The 24,638-nt window shown below is 35.8% G+C and overlaps 3 protein-coding genes across 11 annotated transcripts; 1 reads left to right on the forward strand and 2 right to left on the reverse strand.

Moving 5' to 3' along the window:
• Window positions 1–189: 189 nt before the first annotated feature.
• On the reverse strand, window positions 190–6,254 carry LOC110806392 (Sucrose-6F-phosphate phosphohydrolase family protein). 2 transcript variants are annotated; one of them, XM_088209486.1, is made up of 10 exons: window positions 6,064–6,254; window positions 5,865–5,903; window positions 5,200–5,283; window positions 4,815–5,114; window positions 4,573–4,674; window positions 4,248–4,442; window positions 3,834–4,124; window positions 881–1,067; window positions 540–586; window positions 190–457 (listed from the first exon to the last, which is right to left on the reverse strand). In XM_088209486.1, exons 3-10 carry the CDS (start codon window positions 5,257–5,259, stop codon window positions 362–364), a joined length of 1,278 nt encoding a protein of 425 aa, XP_088065612.1. In that variant the 5' UTR covers window positions 5,260–5,283; window positions 5,865–5,903; window positions 6,064–6,254; the 3' UTR covers window positions 190–361. The 2 variants fall into 2 exon arrangements, with proteins under 2 accessions (XP_088065612.1, XP_088065613.1); XM_088209487.1 differs by lacking the exon at window positions 6,064–6,254 and adding an exon at window positions 6,004–6,021.
• A 1,986-nt stretch (window positions 6,255–8,240) lies between these two features.
• Window positions 8,241–15,039, forward strand: CRTISO (carotenoid isomerase). Its single transcript, XM_022031232.2, has 13 exons — window positions 8,241–9,117; window positions 10,361–10,567; window positions 10,663–10,762; window positions 11,551–11,633; window positions 11,736–11,792; window positions 11,868–12,020; window positions 12,295–12,373; window positions 12,488–12,636; window positions 12,705–12,839; window positions 13,028–13,141; window positions 13,408–13,518; window positions 13,730–13,838; window positions 14,559–15,039. Exons 1-13 carry the CDS (start codon window positions 8,452–8,454, stop codon window positions 14,630–14,632), a joined length of 2,037 nt encoding a protein of 678 aa, XP_021886924.2. The 5' UTR covers window positions 8,241–8,451; the 3' UTR covers window positions 14,633–15,039.
• A 130-nt stretch (window positions 15,040–15,169) lies between these two features.
• Window positions 15,170–23,197, reverse strand: ABCG22 (ABC-2 type transporter family protein). 8 transcript variants are annotated; one of them, XM_022031230.2, is made up of 11 exons: window positions 23,072–23,197; window positions 22,136–22,554; window positions 19,847–19,917; window positions 19,040–19,275; window positions 18,680–18,835; window positions 18,351–18,534; window positions 17,824–18,132; window positions 16,929–17,216; window positions 16,082–16,366; window positions 15,888–15,995; window positions 15,170–15,668 (listed from the first exon to the last, which is right to left on the reverse strand). In XM_022031230.2, the coding sequence occupies exons 2-11, from the start codon at window positions 22,524–22,526 to the stop codon at window positions 15,447–15,449; spliced, it is 2,250 nt and encodes a 749-aa protein (XP_021886922.1). In that variant the 5' UTR covers window positions 22,527–22,554; window positions 23,072–23,197; the 3' UTR covers window positions 15,170–15,446. The 8 variants fall into 8 exon arrangements, with proteins under 8 accessions (XP_021886922.1, XP_088066410.1, XP_088066412.1 ...); XM_088210284.1 differs by lacking the exon at window positions 23,072–23,197 and adding an exon at window positions 22,645–22,663; XM_088210286.1 differs by lacking the exons at window positions 22,136–22,554; window positions 23,072–23,197 and adding exons at window positions 19,634–19,690; window positions 20,208–20,357.
• Window positions 23,198–24,638: the final 1,441 nt, after the last annotated feature.

Raw genomic sequence — 24,638 nt, forward strand, 5'->3', positions numbered from 1 at the left:
TAAAACAAAAATATAAAATTTCGATTAGATTTTATCATATTTACCAACTCCCTATCTCCCATACCATTGGTAATTGAATAAAAGAAATTCGAAGTCTCGAAACCTGCATACCATAACAGTGAACAGCGTACCTAATGCAAGAGGATTCAATCGACATAACTTTCGAAAGTAAGATGCTGCTAACCTATCTGCGGGAAAAACTGATCGGATTAATGACAGTTTCAAACTTATTATGCTCTACCAAACATGACAGAGCAAGGGGACTCCCTCCTCTTCCTATTTATAGCGGATGTTATCAGAGATATCCTTTATTGTTTTACAAAAATTATGGAGTTTGGAGTTGAGAATTTTAGGACACAATTTAGAGGATCCAAGTTGAATTATCTTTTACCCTTGATTCTTCTGACCAAGTCTGGTGCACATGCTGCCATGTAAACTCGTCTGGAGCTCCAGATTCCTGAAACCCGAATATTGATTATCACATCTTCAGAGATAGAAAATTAGAAAATAATATACGACATCAGTGTCTAATCATATACCATTGAGCTGAATTTAGAAGTGTTTTTGCAGCATTTCCGCTCCTCCCCTACAGAGAAAGCGAGATGTGAGCATTAGAAAATATTACATAGATAACTTGCTCATTGTAGCCATCATGGTAAAAAGTGTTAGAAGAAATGAGGAAGCTACTAATATAATATGATTGTATTTGCTGCTTTCTTGTGCCATGTAATTCAAATTCTTGATGAGATTGAATCCATCCGGATTTTATAAAATTGACTAGACAAAATGTAGTAAATTTCATATATATATATATATATATATATAGATGAAGAAAATGCAGTCCCTTTGCGAAGGATAAGTATGAGAGTAAAAGACTCACCGCATAACTCCCATTTATCAAACTTTACAACCAATGTGCCAGGACTGATCTCTGTTGGCAGCACCTGATCTACCCAAACCCGAAATTGTTTACCCTGTTTATCTCCGTAGCATTTTCTTATTTCATTTATGCAGTCATGAAGGGATTTCTCAACACCAGAAGGATGGATGAGAACACCAGAAGGATCCTAAAAATCATAAGCACAAAGAAACAATCTAATTAGCCAGGAGAACATGAATTGATTTAATACCGCAGATTTTTAGTAAGATGGAAAGGAAAAAAGAAATAACATTGTAAGGACTAGAAAGTAGAAAGAATAGAAGGAAAAAAAAAAAAAAAAGTAATAATAATAAAAACGACGTCGTTTTAGAGAGGGGAAAAACGACGTCGTTTTGAAAGAAAGAAAAACGACGTCGTTTTGGGGTAGGCTGGCAGAGTATAAAAGGAGGTCGGGAAAGGGAGAAGGAAAAAAGGAGAAAAGAAAAAAAAAAAAAGAAAGAAAAGGAAAAAGAGAAAAAGAGAAAAGGAGGGAAGGAGGACAGCGGAGACGAAGAAGAAGAGGAAAGTTCCAGAAGGAGAGAGGAGAGAGTCGGGGCGGAGGGGAGCGAGAAGGGAGAGGGAAGGAGGCCGTGGACGGACGACGCGACCGGCAGGAAGAAGGAAGATGGAAACGGGAGGTACGGTGAAAATTTGAGTTGTTTGGTGTGGTGTGTGTGTGTAGAGAAATTTGGTTGCAGGTTGCGGCGTCGGCAATGGCGCGGCGGAGTGGAGCAGTGAAGGCAGGCCGTAAGCGTGGGGTTGTCCCGTGCGCTCACGGAGGTGATCGGGGAAGGAAGGGAAAGTATGGCGGTGTTGGAGGCGTGTGGGGAGCCGTGGGGAAGGATGGGGGTGGTACGGGTAGAACAGAGTGAGGAGGATGTGAGAGAACAATCTAGGGGGCGCGGGTGGGATAAAAACTCGAAGAGGACAGAAGAGGTGTGTGTGTGGTGTGTGCGTGGGTGGGGATGTGGAGGGAGCCGCTAATAGGCGGTGATGTGTTTCCCCGAAATGCACGGTGGTGAGGGCGTGTATGTGGCGTGAAACGGTGCAAGCTGAGAGGTTAATCGCCCTAGGTAGGCAAAAGTGTATAGGAACCGGGAGGAGGCAGGAGGATGGGGGAGGTAGCGGGTAGGGGGCAGTGGGAGAGGGAAGGGAGCTGGAAGGTACGGCAGAGGGGACTAGGAAGCAGGATTTGAGGGGGATTGGATGGGAGAAGAGGAGTAATGTGGTCAGTAGGAGTTAGCAAGTTAGAATGTTTGGGACTAGCATGGTATAAGGGGAGATGGGAGCATGCGGTTTGGGAGGGGAGATTTGGAGGCCGTTGGTAGGGGCGGGTTGAGTTGCCGATGTTGGTGGAGCAGGGAGGGGATATGTATGTGAGTGTGGCCTAGCAAGGCCGAGAGGGGTAGAAGGGTGCATGAGTCACGGATGGTGGTGACGGGAGGTGGAAATGTTTGTGTGTGTGCGTGGCCCAACGAGGTCGAGAGATGGAGGAGTGAGTATGAGTCGCCGATGTTGGTGACGCGAGAGGATGGTATTTGTGTGTGTGTGTGGCCTCTTTAGGTCGAGAGGTGGAGTGAGTATGAGTCGCCGATGTTGGTGACGCGAGACGATGGTATTTGTGTGTGTGTGTGGCCTCTTTAGGTCGAGAGGTGGAGGAGTGAGTGTGAGTCGCCGATGTTGGTGACGCGGAAAAATGGTGTGTGGGTGTGTGCGTGGCCTATTAGGTCGAGAGGTGGAGATATAGGTGTGAGTCGCCGATATTGGTGACGTGGAATGAAGGTGGTTGGGTGTGTGTGTGTGTGGCCTCGTGAGGTCGGGAGATGGGGGAAGAGTGTATGAGTCGCCGATGTTGGTGACGGGAGTTAATGGATGATTGTTGGGTGGGTGGGGTTGTTTGGCCGTGCTATTGCCTTGGAATGGGACCTTGATAATTAGTGTAGGGAGAGGGTTATGAGTTGTTTGGGGTTGGGTAGGGTAAATGCATATAGACATTTCTGGAAATTCTTGTCACTGCATATTACACTTACAACTTGATTTTTTTATCGTATTGAGTTATGTGAACTCACTTCTCATCATTCACAGGTGGAGTAAGGACGGAATTGGGATCCGAGCGGCTGGTAACGGAGCCCCGTCGGTAGTGCTATAGGGCACAAGTTTTGTTTGTGATTTAAAGTAGTTTGAAAGGATGGTTTAGTCTGGATATTGAATATCTAGAAATGTTTGATATTGTATTACTATGTGTTGTAGAGGTGGAGATGTATGTACAATTGATTTGGAACATGGAAGGTGGATAAATTTCTCTTGTGCATGGTTGGAATAATATGGATTTCGGTATTGTGTTGTATGGGTGCTTTATCGTACACCGTTAAGAAAAAAAAAACGGGGTGTTACAAACATAATCCTCTCACTTGAAGCACTAAATTCGGAATTTAAGAAAAAAATCAGAGAAATTACTGTTACAAGTTGATCAAATAGTGCTTCAGCTATCAAATAAATTTGCCAAGGGCATTGGCTCTAAGAAAGGGTTGGGGAGAGATACCAAAGGTTGATTTTTGGATTATTAGCAAAAAATCAGAAGATATAGGGTAAACTGGGACAAAAGAGATGCAACTCTTAATCCACTTGCTTTTGAAAGCTATTTACTGATGTAGATAAGTGAGCATCGAGTCATCGCAAATTCAAATAACATCAGCTCTGTATCTGAAAATTTTTCTTTCCAATACTACGAAAAGCTTGAGTAAAAAAAGAATCCTCATCAAGTGACTACAAAATTGGCCGATAGATCAAGTCATAGATCTACCTATTTGCTAACTAAGCAGGTGGAATGAATGGAGATGTTCCCCCAGAAGAGTAGTATGGAAAAAGTTGCTAAAACCACAATATAAAAAGGAGAAGAGGATATTTGACATACACAAGAAGCCTTCAGACTTGCCAAAAATGTCTCACAATTCTCAACTTCTCCTCGCCTCCACCTCTCATAAAATAAGTAAAATTTCACCACCTCATGACCCGGATTAACATTCTCTAGCTTGGACTTCATAAAGTTAGGAACATCTCTTGGAGAAAGGTTAGGACCTAGCTTGAAATGGCCAATAGCTTGTATGATTCCGGAGGCACACCTCTCTGTTGCATGGAATATTTTTGGGTTACCTTTAGCATTAGCAGCATGCCACTGCAGCAGTTCTTCTTGTGCATTGCTAACCTGGAAAACATTGTCACAGGAAAATAAGGGGAAGGCAGTATACTATGCTTAATGGATTAATAAGAACTATAACAAAGGAAGACTCGACTTTTCTAATTAAGTATAGGAAAGTTAGATGACTACCATGACTCCATATACTTCAGGAATGGTGAATAGTTCGGCATCATTTCCAGAGTCACCACAAGCAAGAGTATTTATAGGTAGTTTTCCTGTGTTCTTAAGCTTCTTGAGTAGATATGCAAGAGCTTGTCCTTTGCCAGCACCTTGTGGTAAGATATCAAGATCCATGCCTCCACTATATATGATTTTAACATCCAGCTGGCCAACAGCAAAGCATGATTAGCATAACAAGCGGGAGAACAGGAAAGACTAAACAGTTCATCAATAGCACATTTATGCATCTTTTGAAGATAATAAGATATAATGCTATAAAAATTTTGAAACTTACCCCACGTTTTTCTAAACGCTCTGAAAGTTCTTTGGTCACTATCTGCGCTTTATTCTTATCAACGAAAAAGCTAACCTTGTGCGGCCTTTGTTCTGTTTCTGACTGCCATAGCCCATAGGTTTCAATTATTAGAAGATTTAACTTTCATTATGTGTCAGTTACTGTTAAGCTGGGCTCAAAGATAACATTCAGTCTGTTAAACTAAATATCCATTTTCTAATGCAACTTGTCTTAAATTATACCTGAAGAGTAAGTTCAGGAAACTTGTTAGTTTCTTCTTTGACTATGTTCCTGTCCCATTTCTGATTCAAAACCTCAACCCAACCATCATCTGGAACCATGGAGTTACCATACGTTATCTCAGTTCCCACGGACATTATGGTAATATCAGGGGTTAACATGGGTTTCTCTTTCCTCAATTGCTTGTAAAGTGTAGGCGACCTTCCAGTGGAGAAGACGAGAAGAGAATCATGACGATAAGCATCCTCCCACAAGGCATTGAACCTAAGCAAAGAGAGGTTCTCATGATCATGATGATCAACCTGCAAGGAGAGTACACGTCCACTTTGAAACACAAACATGAGCAAAAATGGAAAAGAAAATGAAAAGAAATATTCAGTAACCTACCATTGTATGATCAAGATCAGAAACTATCATGAGACGTGGAGAGGCACCGAGTCGATCCATGATCACTCTATCACCACGCGAATCCTTTATATTGCAAATATGAATAATTATAGGAATGATTAACACAAAGAATAGGGATACCTATTTCAGATGATATTATCTTAAACAAAGTAAGATAGGTGATTAGTAAATGGAAAAGATCCCCAGTATTAATTAGTAAAAGATGTATGAGAAAGACTTGGTTGTGGGTTTGTTTTAATCACCCTTGAGATCAGATGGTTCAGACTTCACACTAACTTTTCCAAGCTAAGCACATAACTAAGTTATTCTGGTATTCCAAGACAAAACCAAATTCTCTAACGTCCAACAAAACAACAATGCAAAGGTTAATTGATCAATCATCCCGGAATCTCAAAATTACAAAATAAACAAAAAAGCCCAGTTGAGGGAAGAAGTTCGATAGCTTGACAGACGATCAAACAGAAAATTTTCCAAAATTCAAACAAACAAGAGTCAATTTCACCACCCCGACCCCGCACCCCTAAAATAGTGTCAATCCTGGCTTCCATTTCCGACATTTTCTCGACAACTAAACAGGTAAAACGAGTATGAAAATAATAACAACCAAAGTCGATTTGAAAGAAAAAGAAAGTTTAATATATTACCTGAATAACTCAAAATACTTGGCCTCTATGAAATCAGACCTGAAATTCCGAAGAAAAAAAGGAATAAGAAGAAGAAGAATCACCAAATGTGAGAAAACCTTAATCAAGTTGGGGAAGTAGAGCAACCAAAATGAATTACAGTGATTACGATTAAAGTGAAACCAACGCAAGATTATAACAAAAAGAAAAGTGGAAATACCGAACTAAACAGCGACAGGATAATGGAAAAGGCAACTCGTGGCCGTTCAATATTTTTTGTGCTTCAGAATTTATGAAGAAGATGAAGATATTCGATCCGATAATATTTAAAAATTAAATAGAAAAACAAAAATACTTATTTAAAATTTAGTAAATTCATAAAGCAATTGGATCCAAATTCGTTGGCGCTTCTTTTGTGAAATGAAAAGGGCATCAGCGGGAGAGAGAAGGAGAAGGCGTATAATAGCCATTGGAGCACAAAAAGACTGAAACTGGAGTAGTGCACACTCCTGAGTTGTCGAAATATTATTGGTCCACGTATTTAAGTGGGACCCACTTAAGCGGAGACGTGGAGCCCGGCATCTGAGAATGTTGAGATAGTCCGGTCCGTTTGATTGACGGGAGGAACAAAAGTAGTGGAGACGGACGGAATAATTTTTAGTGACGGAAAAAAGAAATCCGGCATATTCTTTTGGATGTTCGTCGCCAAAATAAAATTATTCGGGGAATAAATTTATTGACATTCAAATTATTTTGTTTCTCATTCTAATTTTATTGAATTTAAATTTGAATTTGAATTAAACCTAAATATGGAGTAATTTATCAATAATATACTTAAATAAATTTGAAAATATAGTAAAATTTGTTTATTAGTACAACAATGATGTAATAAATTATCTCTTAATTTAAAAAAAAAAAGAATTTTAAATTGATAAAATTATGATTTTTTATATCATTGCATTTTATTATTTCATATAGAAATTTACATTAAACTAAATATTGATTTGTAAATAAAATTTATACAAATTTTAAGTTTGTTAAAATGCAATCTAAGAATTTCTATTGGTTAATTTTGGCATATCTAGAATTGAATTATTCAACGATAATTATGATTTTAATAATGAAATCCATAATTTAATGATTAATTTATTATTAATTACACTTTGAAAAAATATTGTTGTGAGTAAACCATAAAGTTCTATTTGAAATTTTCGCATAGTAATGTGTATTCTTCAAATAAATCTTGATTATAGAAATTAATCATATATGGAATGATAATTTCATCTATAATTGCACATAGATCCAACAAAATTTTTTGTAATAATAAAATCAATATTTAATTTAACTTTAAATTATAAGGTCAATAATTTTACGATTTGATTAAACATACAATAAATATGAAAAAATGGTCGTCATCTTATCTTCTGTCTAATTATTTTGTTTATATAAATAAAATAGTTTTTTAAAAAATATTTTTATATATTATTATCTGTATTATATTAAACATTTCGTATATTTATTTTTTAAAAATAATCTTATTGAGTTATATTGAGAAAATTAGTTTTGTTTATAGCTTAATTTAATTTATATTTAGAAAATAAAAATTATTTTAAAAAAATTATTCTATTTTTTTTATAAAATTATAGACAAAATCAATAAATAAATATGAAATAAAACTTTATTACGATAGGATATTCCCTACTCCATTAATATTCCCAATGGAATCATTACTAAATTATGGTAACAATATTTTTTTTTAAATAAAAAATTATGAATTACAAATGACCATGTAGAATAGTTGTAATATAATCATTGAATGGGAGACACTTAAGCTAGAGCTTCAATAATTTAAATTTTCAAATAAAATTTTCAATTAATTTTTAATGTTTGTATGATATAATTTCAATAAATAGATTAATTTAATAAAATTTAATCATACGAGTCATACTTTATTTTATAGTTTGGTAGGAATAAGTATAGAGGGTTTAGATTGTTTTTAATAATTTTATTTATTCTGAATATTTTATTTATAGTACCCAATAAAATAAATACGTATTTTGGTTATTTAATTTATAAAAAATTAAATATAAAAAAATTTCAAATATATTATTATTATATTTAATGGTAGGGAAAATTTGAATGTTTTTGTTACAAGGGAAATTTTTTTGATTAATAAATAGTTAATTTGTCTCATGTTTACCCAAAGAAAAATTAGTAAATAAATTAACCAAAAACAAGGATAATATTCTTATTAAAAGTCCAGAAACCCTAATGAATGGACCGTGTCTTACAAGGCCCACTAATAAGATTCGGCCGTGAGATCTATCCATCACCGCAAGGTAACGCAATACTTTCTCTCTCGAACTCCCTCCACCAAAACCAACGGCCAACTGGTTGAAATTTATCCCAAATGAAAAATGGCTTTGGAAGGAAATAGTAAAATAACATATTGCCACATTTTGTCTTGTTTCACCTTCTGAAGCTAGAATCATGGCTTGGAATCATTATACACTCACTTAGACAATAGCAATTCCGCGTTCAAAACCAAATTAGCAACCTTGTTTCTATCCTCGATAGCAAAAATTGACAGTGGTGGTTCTCACTTTCCATGGTGGAATTGGGTTTATCTTTTCTCCCGGCAAAAGTCGGGAATACCCCAATAACCACCCAGCTCAGTTATCGAATACCCTGGAATGAAAAAGGAAGATTTCTGTCTGCTCAGCTCAGTGGAATGGCAGTAGGGTTTGACAGTTCTCAGTTATTTGGTTGCGGTGGTAGTCAGTTGGGCAATTCAATACGTGGAAGTCAAAAACTCAGAACTCACTCTATTGAACATGTTAAACCTTTTGTTTTCGATGATCACCGGTTGAATTTGGGGGGCTACAGTCAGAAACAGCCGAGAAATTTCGTACCCAGAAATGTGGAAAGGAGTTTTCGTTTTTGTGATCCACTGAAAACCTCAGTTTCGGATGGTTATAAGCTCGGTGGTGTGAATGTCAAATTAGGGTATTCGGAATATGTTATGAGGTCAGGTTCCGTCTTGAGTGCAGAGACAGAGAAAAGTGAAGGGTCTGGTAGGGAAGATTACTATGATGCAATTGTTATTGGGTCAGGGATTGGAGGGTTGGTTGCAGCTACACAACTTGCAGTTAAGGGAGCTAGGGTTTTGGTATTGGAGAAATATGTGATTCCAGGTGGGAGCTCTGGGTATTATGAGAGAGATGGGTACACTTTTGATGTAGGGTCTTCTGTCATGTTTGGGTTCAGTGATAAGGTCAGTTCTTGTTGTTCATTAACTATTAATTTTTTCATATTTGTTAAAGGTGTTGATTGCCGTTTGCTTTTGGTATTAGAAAGATTATGATGGTTTGACCAATTTTGAAATGGGAGTATGATAAGTTGAATGAATAGTTGATTTGGATCGATAATTCCAAAAATTTAATCAGATAAGATATAGAAAAGTATGAAGTATAATTACGTTGATGTTAGTTGCCTTTTATGATATGCAAGTCTTACACACCTCGAGAAGAAAGTGCTCTGAAATAACTCTCTAAAACTCTAAGAGGTTAGACTACTTTTAGTAGCTTAATCTGCCTTTTTTTGGGAGTCTAAGCATTTAAAACTAGATCTTTAGTACCGTCATACAAAGGTTTTAGACCTTTCACCTCATCACTTCAGTGCAGTGGTTGTCAAGGCCGGATCATGTTTGTAAAAGAAAGCACATCAAAATTTTGAACTAGGACTCCTATTTCTCATTGTCATAAAGGTTGTCAGGGGTGTTTTTCCAATTCTCAGTGAACACGACAATACAGAAGAATGGTCTGATATTACAAAGTGGCTGTTGAAGGTGCCATCCAGTGATTAGACAGGACTGTGAATCAGTATTTCTGTATGGTATATATAGATACTACTCGTCAATTTTTTTCCATATCATTTACTTGTGCATTCCAACTTTTTATAGCTAAAGTTCCTAATCTGCTCATTTTTCTAATCAGTGAATCAAATCATGCACATTAGTATATATATATAGTTACAGGTGAATGGATCTTATATCTTGATTAACTTTCTATACAAAGAAGACAGGAATATAAGCCCACCACCTAATAGCTGAAGCCTAGCTTAGGGAAAAAGAATTTTGATGTCAGATGCTTTTCCTTTTTGTTCTTTTTTTTTGGAGTCAAATACCTTTCAACTGTGGGGTATCAATTGGATATTTTGAAGCAAAAAGAAACAAGAAATGGAGAGGAGTTAAAATATATTGTATGTGGAAACTTATGTTATGTGAGTAAAGCTCATGGAAAGACACCTAAAGCCTGCATATTGTGGCTGCTTTTCTATATCATATTTCACTTCGATTGTAAGGAGATGTATGTTTCTTACTGTTGAATTGCTTTCGTTTGTTACGTATTTGGAATGTTGAAATTTCAGGTTAACAACATCTTTTCTTTTCATTGTCAATGCTTTTCTTTATATCTGCTTTTGCCTTCAAAATCAGTGCTTGCCTCAAATCTGGACAGGGCAATTTAAATTTGATAACTCAAGCATTGGCAGCAGTTGGTTGTGAGATGCAGGTCATACCTGATCCTACTACTGTTCATTTCCATCTACCAAATGACCTTTCTGTCCGAGTACATAGAGAATACAGTGATTTCATTGCAGAACTTACCAGTAAATTTCCACATGAAAAGGAAGGAACCCAGCAATTCTATGGTGACTGTTGGAAGGTCTGCTCTGAATCACAGGACTGCAACTTCATGTAGCAGTTTGATCTTTTCTTGTGACCCATGACTTACCTTTAAAAGTTGTATATAATGGTTAGATCTTCAATTCGTTGAACTCCTTGGAACTAAAGTCACTTGAAGAGCCGATCTACCTATTTGGACAGTTCTTTCAGAAACCTCTCGAATGCTTGACCCTTGGTAATAATCTTTTACTCCTTTTCCCCTTCTGTCTGAACTACTTTGTCAAATGTGAAATGGTAGTCATAATGGTAGAGTTAATAGATGAGCATATGTTTTCTGGTTTGGTGCCTATCTCAAGGCATTGATTTTATGGCAAAAATCTACTTTGGTATGTGTATCTGTACATATCTTGTTGATCCATCCATGGTTGGTATATATATACTTTCCAAGTGTGAACTCATTGTTGGTATTTTTCTTAAACTGCAAGCACTAAAGTACATGAATGTTGTTATTTTGATGTCTATTGATTAAAAGGATATTGCTAGGGCTGTTATGCTTCAAAATGGGAATTGGAAAGTAAAGAAGTCATTATGGCCACACATTTTGCTGCAGTTTTCCTTTCACAAAGATTGTCATGTTGATTTGGGTCACTCCAAATTTCACTGAAGAAAAAGTTCTGCTGCATTTACATGATATCACATCATAATAGTGGCTGATAAGACACAGTAACTTGCACGTAATGATGGACCCTGATTTGTGTGTAGTGGTAGACCCTGCAGTCCTTATATGGTTCCCTTTTGTCTAGGTTGGACTCTCAGTGGGGATTTGCTTTTCGTACTTTTCTCCAGTCTCCTTCATGTGATTCATTTTTGTTAAGGTTTTTCTGCTAGAACATCTTGATTATTGAAGACTTCATATTTCTATATTTTCTGAAAAACCCTTGTGCACAATGGAGGCTTTTGAAGACAGAGTCCATTAAAAATTCCTTTTCTTTAATGGGGATGACCTGTTTTTATTTTGTTCAGCCTATTATCTGCCTCAAAATGCTGGAGACATAGCTCGAAAGTATATCAAGGATCCACAATTATTGTCTTTTATAGATGCAGAGGTGTGACAGAATCATTCCTTTGATCACCATGCTGGATGTTTTTTTGTTTTAGAGCTTCCGTTATCCAGTGAAGGCTGAAAATGCCTTGTTGCTTTTCTGCAGTGTTTCATAGTAAGCACAGTTAAGGCTTTGCAAACACCAATGATCAATGCAAGCATGGTAAGCTTTTTAATCACCTCTGGATCTCCCTTCTTTCTATTCTTAATCTTGTTCCTCTGATCCAGTTTGCACCAGGTTCTATGTGACAGACATTTTGGAGGAATTAACTACCCCGTTGGTGGTGTTGGTGGAATTGCAAAGTCCTTAGCAAAAGGACTGGTTGATCATGGAAGTGAAATACTTTACAAGGCAAATGTCACTGGCATTATACTTGAGCATGGGAAGGCGGTAAGTTTCACCCTTGTAGAAGAATAAATTGTTGTGTATTTTATTAAATACTAGAGACCTATATATACAAGTCCCTAGCAATCATACAAGGAACCCGAATTAATTACAAAGATTACAAGGGATATATTATCATTATACCCATACCCTACTTCTCATATAATACACTTCCCAGCAACCATAATATATGCATAACTGCTTCCAGAATCATTAAACTTCATGGTTGTATTGTGAAATTATTGTTTTTGTTCTTGATTTTAGTTTGATGTTATTTTAGGTTGGCGTAAGGCTGTCAGATGGAAGGGAATTTTTTGCCAAAACCATAATATCAAATGCTACTAGATGGGATACATTTGGTATGTTCTGCAAAGGAGTTATATGCACTTTATTAATTGATCTGGCCATGTTTTGTCCCCACTCTTTTACTGGTTTCTTCATAAAATAGCAAACTCATACTTGCTTTGGTGTAGGGAAGCTACTAAAAGCAGAAACGCTTCCAGTTGAGGAAGAAAATTTCCAGAAAGCTTATGTTAAGGCTCCATCCTTTCTTTCCATTCACATGGGTGTTAAAGCTGGGGTTCTGCCACCTGACACAGATTGCCACCATTTTGTGCTTGAGGTATTTCATTTTTCCCACAGCTCCTGTGGCTTCTGTGGCACCTGATACAGATTGCATGGATTATTCAGGATAACTGGACTAGACTGGAGGAGCCTTACGGAAGTATCTTTTTAAGCATTCCTACGGTTCTTGATTCATCGTTGGCTCCCAGTGGTCACCATATTCTTCACATATTTACAACTTCTTCAATAGAAGACTGGGAGGTACAATCAAAGCAATCATTAATTATAAATTGCTGTTGATATTGATGTTATGTGAACGTAAAAAACTCGTCTCCTCTTAGTATCTTTGTGTTCCTTCCTGACCCTTCGTAAAATGTTAGCAGTGATGTTAATAAATGTTGAATATGTTGAATTTTAAGAATTGAGAGGCTTTTTTTAACCTTTTTTAGGGTCTCCCTCGAAAACATTATGAAGCAAAAAAGGAGATTGTGGCAGATGAAATCATTAACAGGCTGGAGAAAAAATTGTTTCCAGGGCTCAAATCGTCTATTGTTCTTAAGGAGGTATGGGCCATGCCATCATGCTATTAAAGTGTAAAGAGGCTTATAGATAGTTGTGATCAGTCCTCGTGAACATGGTTAATGGGATGGTTGAAATGGGTTCATGTGGTTAGCTGAATAGGGGTAAAGGGGAAATTGAGTTCCATTCTCTTGAAGTACATTAAAATTATGGCTTACTGGTGCATTTTGTAACAAGGTTTTCCTTGTACAAGCTCTTCTTGTTGTCTATGGCTCTCTGTTTAGCATAAAAGTGTCTGCAATTATGGCAGGTGGGGACACCAAAGACGCATAGACGATTCCTGGCCCGTGACGAGGGAACTTATGGACCAATGCCACGTGGAAATCCTAAGGGCTTACTGGGAATGCCATTTAATACCACAGTAAGTCATAATAAGTGGGTGCTTTAATTTTTCTTTTTTTGAGTGATGAATAATTGGCATGACTTAAGCTGTACCTGTCTACCTTGTGGAAGAAAGGCACTGACCACTAGGTCAGGACAGGCACCACCTGGTGGATGCTTTTTAATAAGTAGCTTTTAGTAAATTTCTGCTTTCTAAATAGACAGGTTAATCCAATAACTAAAATCTGCAGTCTATAAAAGGCCTTTATTGTGTTGGAGATTCCTGTTTTCCTGGACAAGGTGTAATAGCTGTTGCTTTCTCAGGAGTTATGTGTGCTCATCGAGTAGCTGCTGACATTGGTAAGAATTCCTCTCTCCCCATGGAATGGTCTTATCATCATTTTTGAAAGCTTGATTAGGTAAATACCAGTGGTGAAAAGATTCATTCAAACTTGCACCTGCTGTAGGAGATTTTGGCCCCTATGTTAACTTCTGCAGTTGTTTTCTGATCCATCTGTTTCAGTGTTTTAAATGATCATCTTAATTGGTTGGTTCAGTGACTCAGATGGCTGAACTTCTTTCTCATTTTCCTAATTAAGTTAGTTAAGAGGATATGAGGAGTATATAATGCTCATTAGCTGCAAGCCACCCGAAAAGTGTACTTAAATCGAGATATAACTTGTGCACCTTATATGGCATCAGTATACTCTTCCTTGAGGCAGTGCAGTGCCTGGACCTGAGCATTTTCTTTTTTTTTTTCTAATTCTTTCTTTTTAACCCCTTGTTTGCAATTTGATCAGGACTAGATTAAAATTAATTCTGTATGGTTGAAGCCCTAGTGATACCATAACAGAAGTAGAAACATCAAATAGTTGGTTAAATGGCCAATATGACTGAATAATTTTGCATAATCTTTTCCGAAGCAAAGTAGTCGAGAGGGAATAATGATGTTCATTGGGTATGAGTCTCTAGTCATTCAAATTGATCAGCAGCATTAGCTTATGTCTGTAAAATGAAAGCTCCAAACAGAGCCCACGATCGCTGCAAATTTTATTGCCTTATATTTTGTTTTCTCTACAGGGCTAGAGAAGAAGTCCTCTGTATTAGATGCCGCCCTTCTCCCATTACTTGGTTGGTTAAGGACATTGGCATAAGACATCATATGGAAAGATGACATATCATGATACCTTGGTTGGAGGAGCTACTGTAAAGGTGTGATCTACAGCAGGTTGGATGATGGAAACTACTACTGCAAAGCTATGATCCAGCAGGTTGAAGTATAGAAAGTTTCTCTCATTAGCTTTGCGGTTTTAATCCTCCATCGACCTCAAGTGAGGTTCATATCACTGGCAATCAGTCACTTCAGAGATATATCATATCATCCCTGGTTCCGAATAAGTTTGGTAACTGAATTCACTAATGTGCTGCTTCTAGCACTACAAAGATTTGCTTTAAATAATGTTCTTATTTGATGTGTAATATTGTTGTCACTGGGCTTAGCTTTGCAATAACAGTTCACGAAAATACAATCAAATTATTAACTTGGCTTGGCTAGACAAAATTTCCATTTGGAACTACTTTCAGAATTTATTCCCAGTTTCAGTCGGAAAGGCATAGTCTAGGTTAGTTACAGTAGATGGATTGTCTTTGATATAATAGCTAGCCTGTAATAGCTAGCCTGTAAATCCGAGTTTGTAATTAACCAAAATCTTTTTAAATTATCTTCATAAATTCCACACATTTGCCTACGATGCAACCTTCATTGGTTGCTACATGGGATGCATTGACAAAATTCTTAGAGGTTGAAAATCCAAAAAAATCAGGATTGAATATCCTTTGTGGATTTTCTTTTCACGATCCCTCAAACCCAAGCCTTTGAAAGATAGCTCTTGGACATGTGGATACTGGATAGTGATAGTCATCTTGTTAAGTTGTCGAGGTATACATTCTTCCAAATTTGTGGATCATCTAAGCGCCAGAATGGAGCTTCATCCTCCGCAATGAAAGGTATGCCAAGAGACGGTAGCCAAAAACCATTGCTACCAGGGCACTTACTTCCATTAGACCACTGTCTATTCTCATGCCATTAACTGTCGGCATGATGCATTCATATTGAACCTTGAGAAGAAGCTTGTAAGTGTGGTAGTTGAAAGACATGTAGCGGATCCAAGATATGAATACTGGAACTTTCTGCAGTGATGAAGAAAAATCCCTTGTCATTTCAACCCAATGTGTTCTAGATAACTGAATGCAAAAATGGACTTCTTTGATAAGTACAGAAGCGGTTTTTATTGCAATTATCTTTGGAATTTCTGTTGTTGAAACTTGTAAGGCCGAAGCATTTTCCTCTTCTTGTAAATAAAAATGTTCAGAAAATTGATTTTATTCTTCAAGAAATTTCTTTCTTACCTTGACAAAGTACCCTCCAGCCAGCATGAAGGTCATGACAGTTACTGATGCTAAAGTTGTGGCCCGCTTTAAGTCCATCAATGTAGCCCCAATAGCTAGTCCAAGTCCCTGATGCAGAAACCAGTCTTTAGCAAATGATATCAGGTATGAGTTTTTTCAGTTTTCTCTTGATGAGTAATTTCAAACAGGTTTACCTGGGCTGCAACAATGCAGAGAAAGACTGTAAGCATGCTTAGGAAAAAGGGACCGGCACTTAGTCTCAAGCCTGCCATGAAGTACACAACAAGAAGGAAGAGTACTGGTAGTAATAGGTCAAGTGGGAGGTCACTTGTAGTCCTAGCCACAAAGTATGCACTTAGTCTATACATGTCAGCTGCTCTTTCCTTGCTCAGCACGGCTCGTTCTTGAGGAAATGTGAAGATTGCAGTGAAGACCGGAAAGAATCCCCAGAAAACAGCAATGAAGAAAAGAAGCCCTGCCTGCAATACAGGAAGCTTAAGTTTCTAGGTTTCATAAATTCTGTCTGCAAGGAAAAATTCAATTTTAACTAATACCTTATGAATCAAATTTCAGCTTCAACTTTAAAGAGGTAAGTTCTGTCTACCTAAAAATTAAATTAGAAAGAAATGCCTCTGCATTATATATTTCCCTTTCCTTATAATTCATCGGCTATTAAACTCTGTTCTTACTTTATAATTTTTATCTCGCTCTGTGTCTGAAACCTTGTTACTGACTGACCATTTTTAAGGTGATGGTAGCTGATCAGATAAATTAAGAAATTAGATGAAGAATAAAAAACCTAAGGGAATTTAGGTGTCCAAACGGGTATAAACTGAGTAATCTGTAGCATTTTATGAGAGGCTCATTTTTGTAGCGGTCTATGGTTTTAGTTATGTGCTCTTCTAATTCTTTTTCTGAGTCAGTAAACCCTTCATCTTTTTCAAAGTGACCATAACAGATTCTTTTGGGGGGAACTTGAAAATATCTTGGAAAATTAGCGATTTAGTAAAACTTCTAAGCTGGATAAAGATGATAATTTACCTGATCTTGCAAGCTGTTGGGGCTATTACCATCTGACTGCCACCATAGTAGTCCTAGAATGACTGCAGTAGACAAAACTTGAGTGATTCTCAACCAGCTGAAATAATCATGTCGTCGTTCTTTAATTCCTCTCCAGAATAGTATGCAATATTGCTCCCACCAGCTTGTCCCCCATTGTCGCTTTTGGGACGCAACTTTTGATTTAACTTCATCATCAAGTGGAATAGGAACTGTAAGTTTCTTTTTCTCTTTTTCTGCTACTCGTGTCTCATATGCCTCCACGAGGTACTGCTTTTAATGGGAGAAGACTGTTAGGAAAGTGGTAGTTCTTTTTCTTTTCTTTATTATTATTATTTTTTTTTGAGAAGGAGAGCATAGTAGTTTTTGATATTGGAGCAGTAATGAAAATTCTATAAGTCAAGAACTATTAACTGTAAGCTATTCTGCTGTCTACTTGTTAATGAGCGAATCTAAGCAGCCTAAAAGTTCACATGTGGTAATATCTAATCAAGGAAAGGAATGTGCAACCTAAATGAGACACCTACCATATTTTAATGTTCCAACTTGAGGATATTTTCTCTCAAGAAAATGATCCACAGATTATTTCAAAAAAAAGGGAAAATGATCCATATAAACTGTTCAGTCATCTGATCTATATACCAGCAATAATATGTTTCTTGGAGGAATTTTGAGGAGTGGAGCAGCTATTGGCTGCATGCTGAGGATACAAACTTGAAATTAGAGATGTCTAATGGAAAATAATCATTGTCTTCATATCTGGATCTCCGGTCCAATTTTCAGTTTTCCTATTATGAATGTCAGTGCATCATTTTATCCAATTCATAATTTGCAGAGAATATCGTTTTTCTTTCAAGTAATATTAGTGAAAAGTTACCTCATGGACAACTGCTGGGGTTGGCTTCCCATTCCTCATCTCTCTCCCTGAGTTTCCAATCTGCACTTTGTCCTCTAGTTCTGATGGTACTGATACATCATTTATGTTGCCATTCGCAAGGTCTAGCAAGAACTCTGCTGGGTTCATAGCAATTAGAGGTGAGCATCCTATAGACGAGAAGTAAACCATAGCTTCTGACGCTTTTCCAAAATAAAGCAAGCTTCCTTTCCCTAGAAGAATCAGCTTGTCAAATCTGTGGAAGAGTCTACCTGACGGCTGGTGAATTGTTGTAACTACAGTTTTCCCAGCCTGTATAACAAGAGTCAGGGTGGGTTAGTCGCGTACTAACTCCAGGTTATTTATATATATATATATATGTAGATATCTTGCAGCCTGCTTGGCACATAAAGCATACTTTGGTTTCAACTCATTGTGCATTATGGAAAGCGGCTTGAGAAACTGGATAAGACAGGTAGGAAAAGTCTTTATTTAAGAAGACAAGAAGGTTTTTATTAGAAATGTGAAACCTCTGCTATGTCTTGTAACATCTGAACAATTCTTAAAGCAGTTGTAGAGTCCAAGCCAGAGGTCGGCTCATCGAGAAACAGGAGGGAAGGGTTGATTATGATCTCATTGCCTATACAAACTCTTTTCCTCTCTCCACCTGACACTCCCCGGACAAAGGAGCCACCAATCATTGTGTCTTGGCACCTGCACATGTATGGTTCTCCTATTCATCAGCCTCAAACTGAGAAGCAAAGTTAGTACTAGATGCTTATTATTACACTCCTTGCTATCTGCAGACTGAAGGTAACTAATAATTGCTATAATCCAAATCAAGTAATAGAGTTTCTACCTCTCCAAACCTAGTTCATATATCACATCCATTGCTCGTTTTTCCTTTTGCTGTTTTGTCAAAGTCTTTGGCAGTCTTAGTAGTGCTGCATAGGTCAGTGTTTCTTTCACTGTAAGGTGAGGAAACAGAACATCGTCTTGAGTCACGAATCCTATCCTGTCATTTATTACCATGTTAATGTACCGTTAGTTTGTGCTTATCAGTGCTGAGAACAAGCCAATACATTTGCAAACTGTTTAATGTCGGCTCAGTTTTAGTCAAAATTAAACTTGCTAACTGAAAAAAATACTTGATTAGCTAGACAAGCTGAATTCAAACAGTTGGCAAATAGTTGGCTTGAAAAAAGTTTAAGATTCTTACCTGCTCTTTAAAAACTTGGAGTAAGGTCTGTCGTTGTAAGTAATCAGACCACCAATATTTGGCTGATTTATCCTGCCACCAAGCAGATTGAGCAGTGTTGTTTTCCCACTACCAGAAGGTCCCATAAGTGCCAAAACCTCCCCAGGATTTACTGAGCCAGTAATCCCATTCAAGATATCCTTCTCTTCAGTCGATGTCATCCCTTTTATAATCACTTTGTATGACACATCTTTGAACTGCAAATTACAGTTGGAAACAAGCCTTCATTTAAATAAACTGACAGAATTTTCTTGCAGTTAACATATCGATATAGATATAGCCTAGCGTAGCAAGAAAGATGTTAGAACACCAAATGCAGGACTCAGAGCATTCTCTAGACCCAGTATCAAAGTGATATAAAATGAAACTTTTTAGTATCAAATGCTGTTTTTTTTTTTTTAATCTTCAGACATGTTTCTCTTTAAGGGACAGTTGGATTGGTTAAGTGTGTTTCTTTGGAGGTTAAAATTAACCGAATGTTTCACAGTTTTGACTGTCTTGTCTTGTACATAAATGTCATATAAGGTGAGACTTCTGTACAAGACTGAACCTGACCCTGCAAGCCATGTTCTATGAAACGCAGTTGATCTTTAGATAACTCTCCATCCTTTCCTGTCCAAATACATAAGTGTCGAAAATAGAAATCAATCCAGGCTCCATTGTCAACCAAACAAGTGCCAGATCATGTCGCAGTGCTTGAAGATGCAGTTAATAAGCGATGGAAAAATGTGGAAAGCTCTGCCATGGGAAAGACTAGTAGTGACTTACCTTCAGATAAATTGGCAAGGTTGGTTCTGTTTGAAACTTCGGCTTCTTGGTGCCCGCTTCAAGATCATCAGCTGCAACAACAGAAATTTTCAAGACTTTTTGTGCATTTGAAGTTGAAATATGTTTGAAAATGCAGTGCCTTGTTCTACCTGAGCTTGATCTCTTCTAATTAAGGGTGGTGAAGCTTTTCTCTTTTGGAATTCTATTTTGATGTTTTTCTTGTAAAAGGAGGAGAAGCTCTTCATTTTTCTTTTGTGCATTCAATTAATAAAAACTTGTATCTTTTGTGTGTGTGTGTGTGTGTGTGTGTGTGTATGCATTCAATTACAAAGAAGAAGAAGAAGAAGATGAAAAACTCAACCTCACCATTCTTGCTGACGATTCTGCTCATAATTTTCCAGATGATTTTGACAGAAAGTATACTAGTTAACAAAGATGGGTTTTCAATTTTATTTTCATATAAGTTACAATGCGTGTGTGTGTGTGTGTATATATATATAACACCATCGACTTAAGGTAGTTCTATGTTAAGATTGAGACGTTTATGGGTGCTAGGAAGGATCAATTATTAATCTGAAATACATTTCCTCTTTCTTTTTTTTTTTTCCAACATGAATTTGACAGCACCTTCTTTTTAGGGTACCTTGACCCAGCTAGCACCCATTTTGCACAGTCATGCAAATAAATGATTGTGAGTTGTGCTTGTATGTGTAAACACATCACAATCTATGGTCCATAAAATAATACCATTTATTATTGATGTCTTATCATATATCTTTTTAATAATAACTTTTAAGTTTTTTACAAAAATTAATAATTTAATTAGTTATTCTGCATATTATATAATTTATTAAAAATAAAGTATTTGTATCTTTAAAAAATTGAATAAAATTCTTACTAATTTTAATTAATTAAATTTTGTCTAGTTCTACTTACAATTCCCTAATTGCTTAAACCCTTTTTACACTTTAATTTGTACTATTTGCAAGAGAATTTGTGAATATTTTTTTATTTAATTAAAAATATTTATTGTGTCAAATCATATGCATCTGCATAAATTAAAATTTTACTAAATGTATGTCCAGACTGAATCATATTCCGAAAATTGCCAAACCCTATCTTTTGGAATTTCTGACAAATTGGGACACCTGGTAGACTAATTTTCTCTTCAGCAACACAGTTTGTCAGGCAATGCAGTTGTATGGATAACGATATATCTATATGTATCTATATATATATATATGTGTGTGTGTGTGAGTTTTATGTCAAAACATCAATTAATTCTTGTGATTTAAGGGTATTGTTTGAAATAAAATGAACTATTTTCGTAAATTCACTTTAAAATTATATGAATTCTATGATAATTTACCGTAGTTTAAACATAATCAAACCTGGGTGATTTAAAATAATTTAACGTATACAATACTTGAAAATAAAATTAATCTAATAAGAAAAAATTAATACATAATCGGCTCTTGTTAAATATCAAATATGATCTGATCTACACGGTAGGTGACAAAAGAGTACCAAACACACAGCCTAAGAGAGTACTGAGAAGTCTAAAATCTTTCTTCCTAAAAAGCTGACAGTTTTGGTTTCTTGTCATTTAATAACGCAATTTCACACAACATAATTTATTTTATTTAAAAAAAAAATTGAAATCAAGACCAGACCAGAACAACTAAATCCAATCGCACAATATAATTTTAAGTTATGAATTTTTTTTTTTTCTTCTTTATTAACAACCACAAAATTAATATTATAATGTATAAATTTATGTCCCTTTTTCTGAAATTTTTTATTTTATTTTTAATGGGCAATGCGCCTTATTGTCTTTTATGATAGGCCAAAATCATATCCATATCTATCAAACAATACCCATTTTCCCACTTTTTTTTTTTTCTCACAAGAAAATAATATATATTTCTTACCAAAAAAGAAAAAGCTAATACCCATTTATCTTTATTTTTTAATTCTAATGGCTGTTATATATGTATATATATATTATATTACTAATAGGTTAAAATAAAAAAGAAATAATGTTATTAAAAAAAAGTAGAGATTTATTTTAAAGAGTAATTAAAATGAAATGCCAAATCACACCCCATATATTATTTGCCAAGAGATATGCACCGTGCGAATTTGAAACCAACCCATTAATGCATAAACTCATGTGTATTTTTCATTTGGAGTTGTGCCGACAATAAATAATTAAAAGAAAATAAAAAGAGTAATTAATATTGCATCAAAATTAGCGGCCACATTGTAATAATATAGAGCTATACTTACGTGTATCATCATCGCTAAACGGCTTGGAGTCGGCGATCTCGTCGGGAGGCATGGTGAAGCCGGTGAAAGAGAACGACAGGCCAAGAGAAGCGCTGGACGCTCGGCTGAGAGCCGCGCCGCTGCTAACTTCGTCCAACTCCAACTTATTCAGCTGAGCGCTCCTCGACTTCCTAATGTGCGTGTTTTTGCTATTGCCGCCGCCGCGTCCCGGCGAAGCCGGAATCATAAGCCTCCGGCTCGACTTCCTCGAGAGAGTCCCGCCGCCTTCTGATTTTATCCCGTCGCCGTCGGTCGCATTCGGGGGTGACTTCAACGCAGCCGTTGCAATCTCCAGTAGCTGGTCCGACTTTGTCCTAACCAAGCTGGTCGTCGATGAATTCGGCTTCTCCATGACTAGTCTGCGAGCTCTGGATTAATACCTGAAATTACTTACACATTTTTCAAATTAAATATTTTTTAAATAAATCAATAAAAAAATTAAAAATAATATAAAATTATACAATCATTACATCGCATATACGCATAACATATACTTGATGCATCTTGCCTGCCAATAACCGTTTTCATCTCTAAGTATACATGTATCTACATATATATATATATATATTACATATATACACACACACAAAATTAGAAGGAAGAAGAAAATTTAAATGAGATATAAGAGAGAAAGATTCATATACATACATACATCTATACATATAGTTAATTAAGGATATGAAACCAGAACATTCATATAAAAACTAACGAATATACATATATATATCTATACAGTTAATTAAGGATATGAAACCGGAAGGTTCATATAAAAACTATCGAGTATACATGTATATATACGTGTATGTATTATATATAGTTTACATTATCTCTATATATAGTTATTATCTTGTGTGGCTGGAGAAGAAAAACGCTTCAAGTAGAGAGAAGAGAGAGTACCAGAGATAGAGAGAGAGATGACTGTAATTGTTTATGGAGGAGGTGTAATGAGTCTCAACTGTATAACGCACCAGCTTCGCACTATTTATACAAGGAGCAATTAAGAAGGGGGGAAAACCATGAAATTACACTAATACCCTCCACAAATTGATGAATTTCCATAAATACCCCGGGACCCCATAATTGTTATGATAATTACTTAACAGTGCATAAAAAATCAAAGCCGTATGATGAGTACGTTACAGTGAATCTGGTACGCCCATCGTACTAATCACGATCTCTGCACTCTATCATCCTTGTCGTACACGTGTCCGGACAGCGATAGATTTTCTTCCGGACGTTTCCTTTCCTTTTTTCCTCCTGTCAGAAATAATTAAATTAAACAGTTTTTTTTTTCTTTTAATAAATTAAATTATGGGTGTGATTAAATTAGGATGAACATATGTATACATATTTGTGCGGGTGTACGTATACGTGTATATATATATATATATGTATGTATGTACGTATGTATTGGCTAGTTTAGGAAACCTTTTGGCATTAAATGTGGAGTTTTAACCTTATGCGGGGGTGGCGAGCAGTGATTATCAGAGAGTGTATGAAGAGGCGGTGTAGGTTCAATTTCATGTTACCTCATGAGCAGGGCATGGTGCATTAATTATGTGTTCTTCTTTTCCTTTTGGAGTTTTGTAGGAATCGTATCCAATTTTTATTTTTATTTCGTCTGGAAATTATTCAGTACATCAAATATATGTGCACTCGTTTTTGCATTGTGTACGTTGTGTATACATATATATATATATATATACACACACACATATATGTAAATGTGGGCGTGTAAGCTATACTTCCATAACCAAAGTTTCATAATATTTTATGAAAGTTTGATAACATGGTTTATTTTTTTTATCATTTACATAAAATTATTTATTGGGTATTTAGTCTAATTTTGATTTTATATATCTTTAAATTTCACGTATTTATGTAAAATTAAAAACCCAGCTGTATATATGTGTGTGTATATATATATATATATATATATATATATATAGTTGTAAATATATAGGTGTAGAGTGTAGATATCTGTGAAATATTATTAACATAAATAACAAATTAAATCTTAATTAAATTAGTTGGAACCAATATAAATAATAAATTAGACCCTTTAAAAGACTTATTATTTAGCAATGTGTATGTCTTAGAGATATATACATACACGCATTCACTAGATATATATATATCAAGAAATTTAAATCTTATAGTTCACGTAATAATACATATTTCATTTTGTATTCTTCTTAATTTTCCTTTTTTAGAAAATCGTACGGGCGAGGGAATCCAAAACATTAATTTAAATTTATTTTTAAGTTAAGAAATAAATGTACACACAACTAATTAATGCTACACTAAGTGCCATAAAATGTACGTACGTACTTATATAAATACAAATATAATTTCATATAATTAATAATATAATAATTAGTGATTAAATTTTTTATATTTTAATTAAAAATAATAAATTTAAATTTAATTCAAAATATAAAATTAAATAGAATGGAAAATTTAA

This window comes from Carica papaya, chromosome 8 (genome assembly GCF_054855325.1).
Source record: "Carica papaya isolate Zhongbai chromosome 8, ASM5485532v1, whole genome shotgun sequence".
NCBI classification, from domain to species: domain Eukaryota; kingdom Viridiplantae; phylum Streptophyta; class Magnoliopsida; order Brassicales; family Caricaceae; genus Carica; species Carica papaya.

Bases quoted from the DNA above. Each gene is read 5' to 3' on its own strand.
- LOC110806392 (XM_088209486.1), bottom strand. From the start codon at position 5,259: ATGGATCGACTCGGTGCCTCTCCACGTCTCATGATAGTTTCTGATCTT. The intron at 587-880 runs GTGAGTCTTTTA...CTTTCTCTGTAG, and splicing joins TGATAAATGGGAGTTATGCG to GGGAGGAGCGGAAATGCTGC. The intron at 458-539 runs GTATATGATTAG...TTCGGGTTTCAG, and splicing joins CTTCTAAATTCAGCTCAATG to GAATCTGGAGCTCCAGACGA.
- CRTISO (XM_022031232.2), top strand. From the start codon at position 8,452: ATGGTGGAATTGGGTTTATCTTTTCTCCCGGCAAAAGTCGGGAATACC. The intron at 10,568-10,662 runs GTCTGCTCTGAA...TATAATGGTTAG, and splicing joins TCTATGGTGACTGTTGGAAG to ATCTTCAATTCGTTGAACTC. The intron at 13,519-13,729 runs GTAAGTCATAAT...TAAAATCTGCAG, and splicing joins GAATGCCATTTAATACCACA to TCTATAAAAGGCCTTTATTG.
- ABCG22 (XM_022031230.2), bottom strand. From the start codon at position 22,526: ATGGAGAAGCCGAATTCATCGACGACCAGCTTGGTTAGGACAAAGTCG. The intron at 19,918-22,135 runs GTAAGTATAGCT...CTGTTGTTGCAG, and splicing joins GTTTAGCGATGATGATACAC to CTGATGATCTTGAAGCGGGC. The intron at 16,367-16,928 runs GTAAATTATCAT...CCTGTATTGCAG, and splicing joins CCAACAGCTTGCAAGATCAG to GCAGGGCTTCTTTTCTTCAT.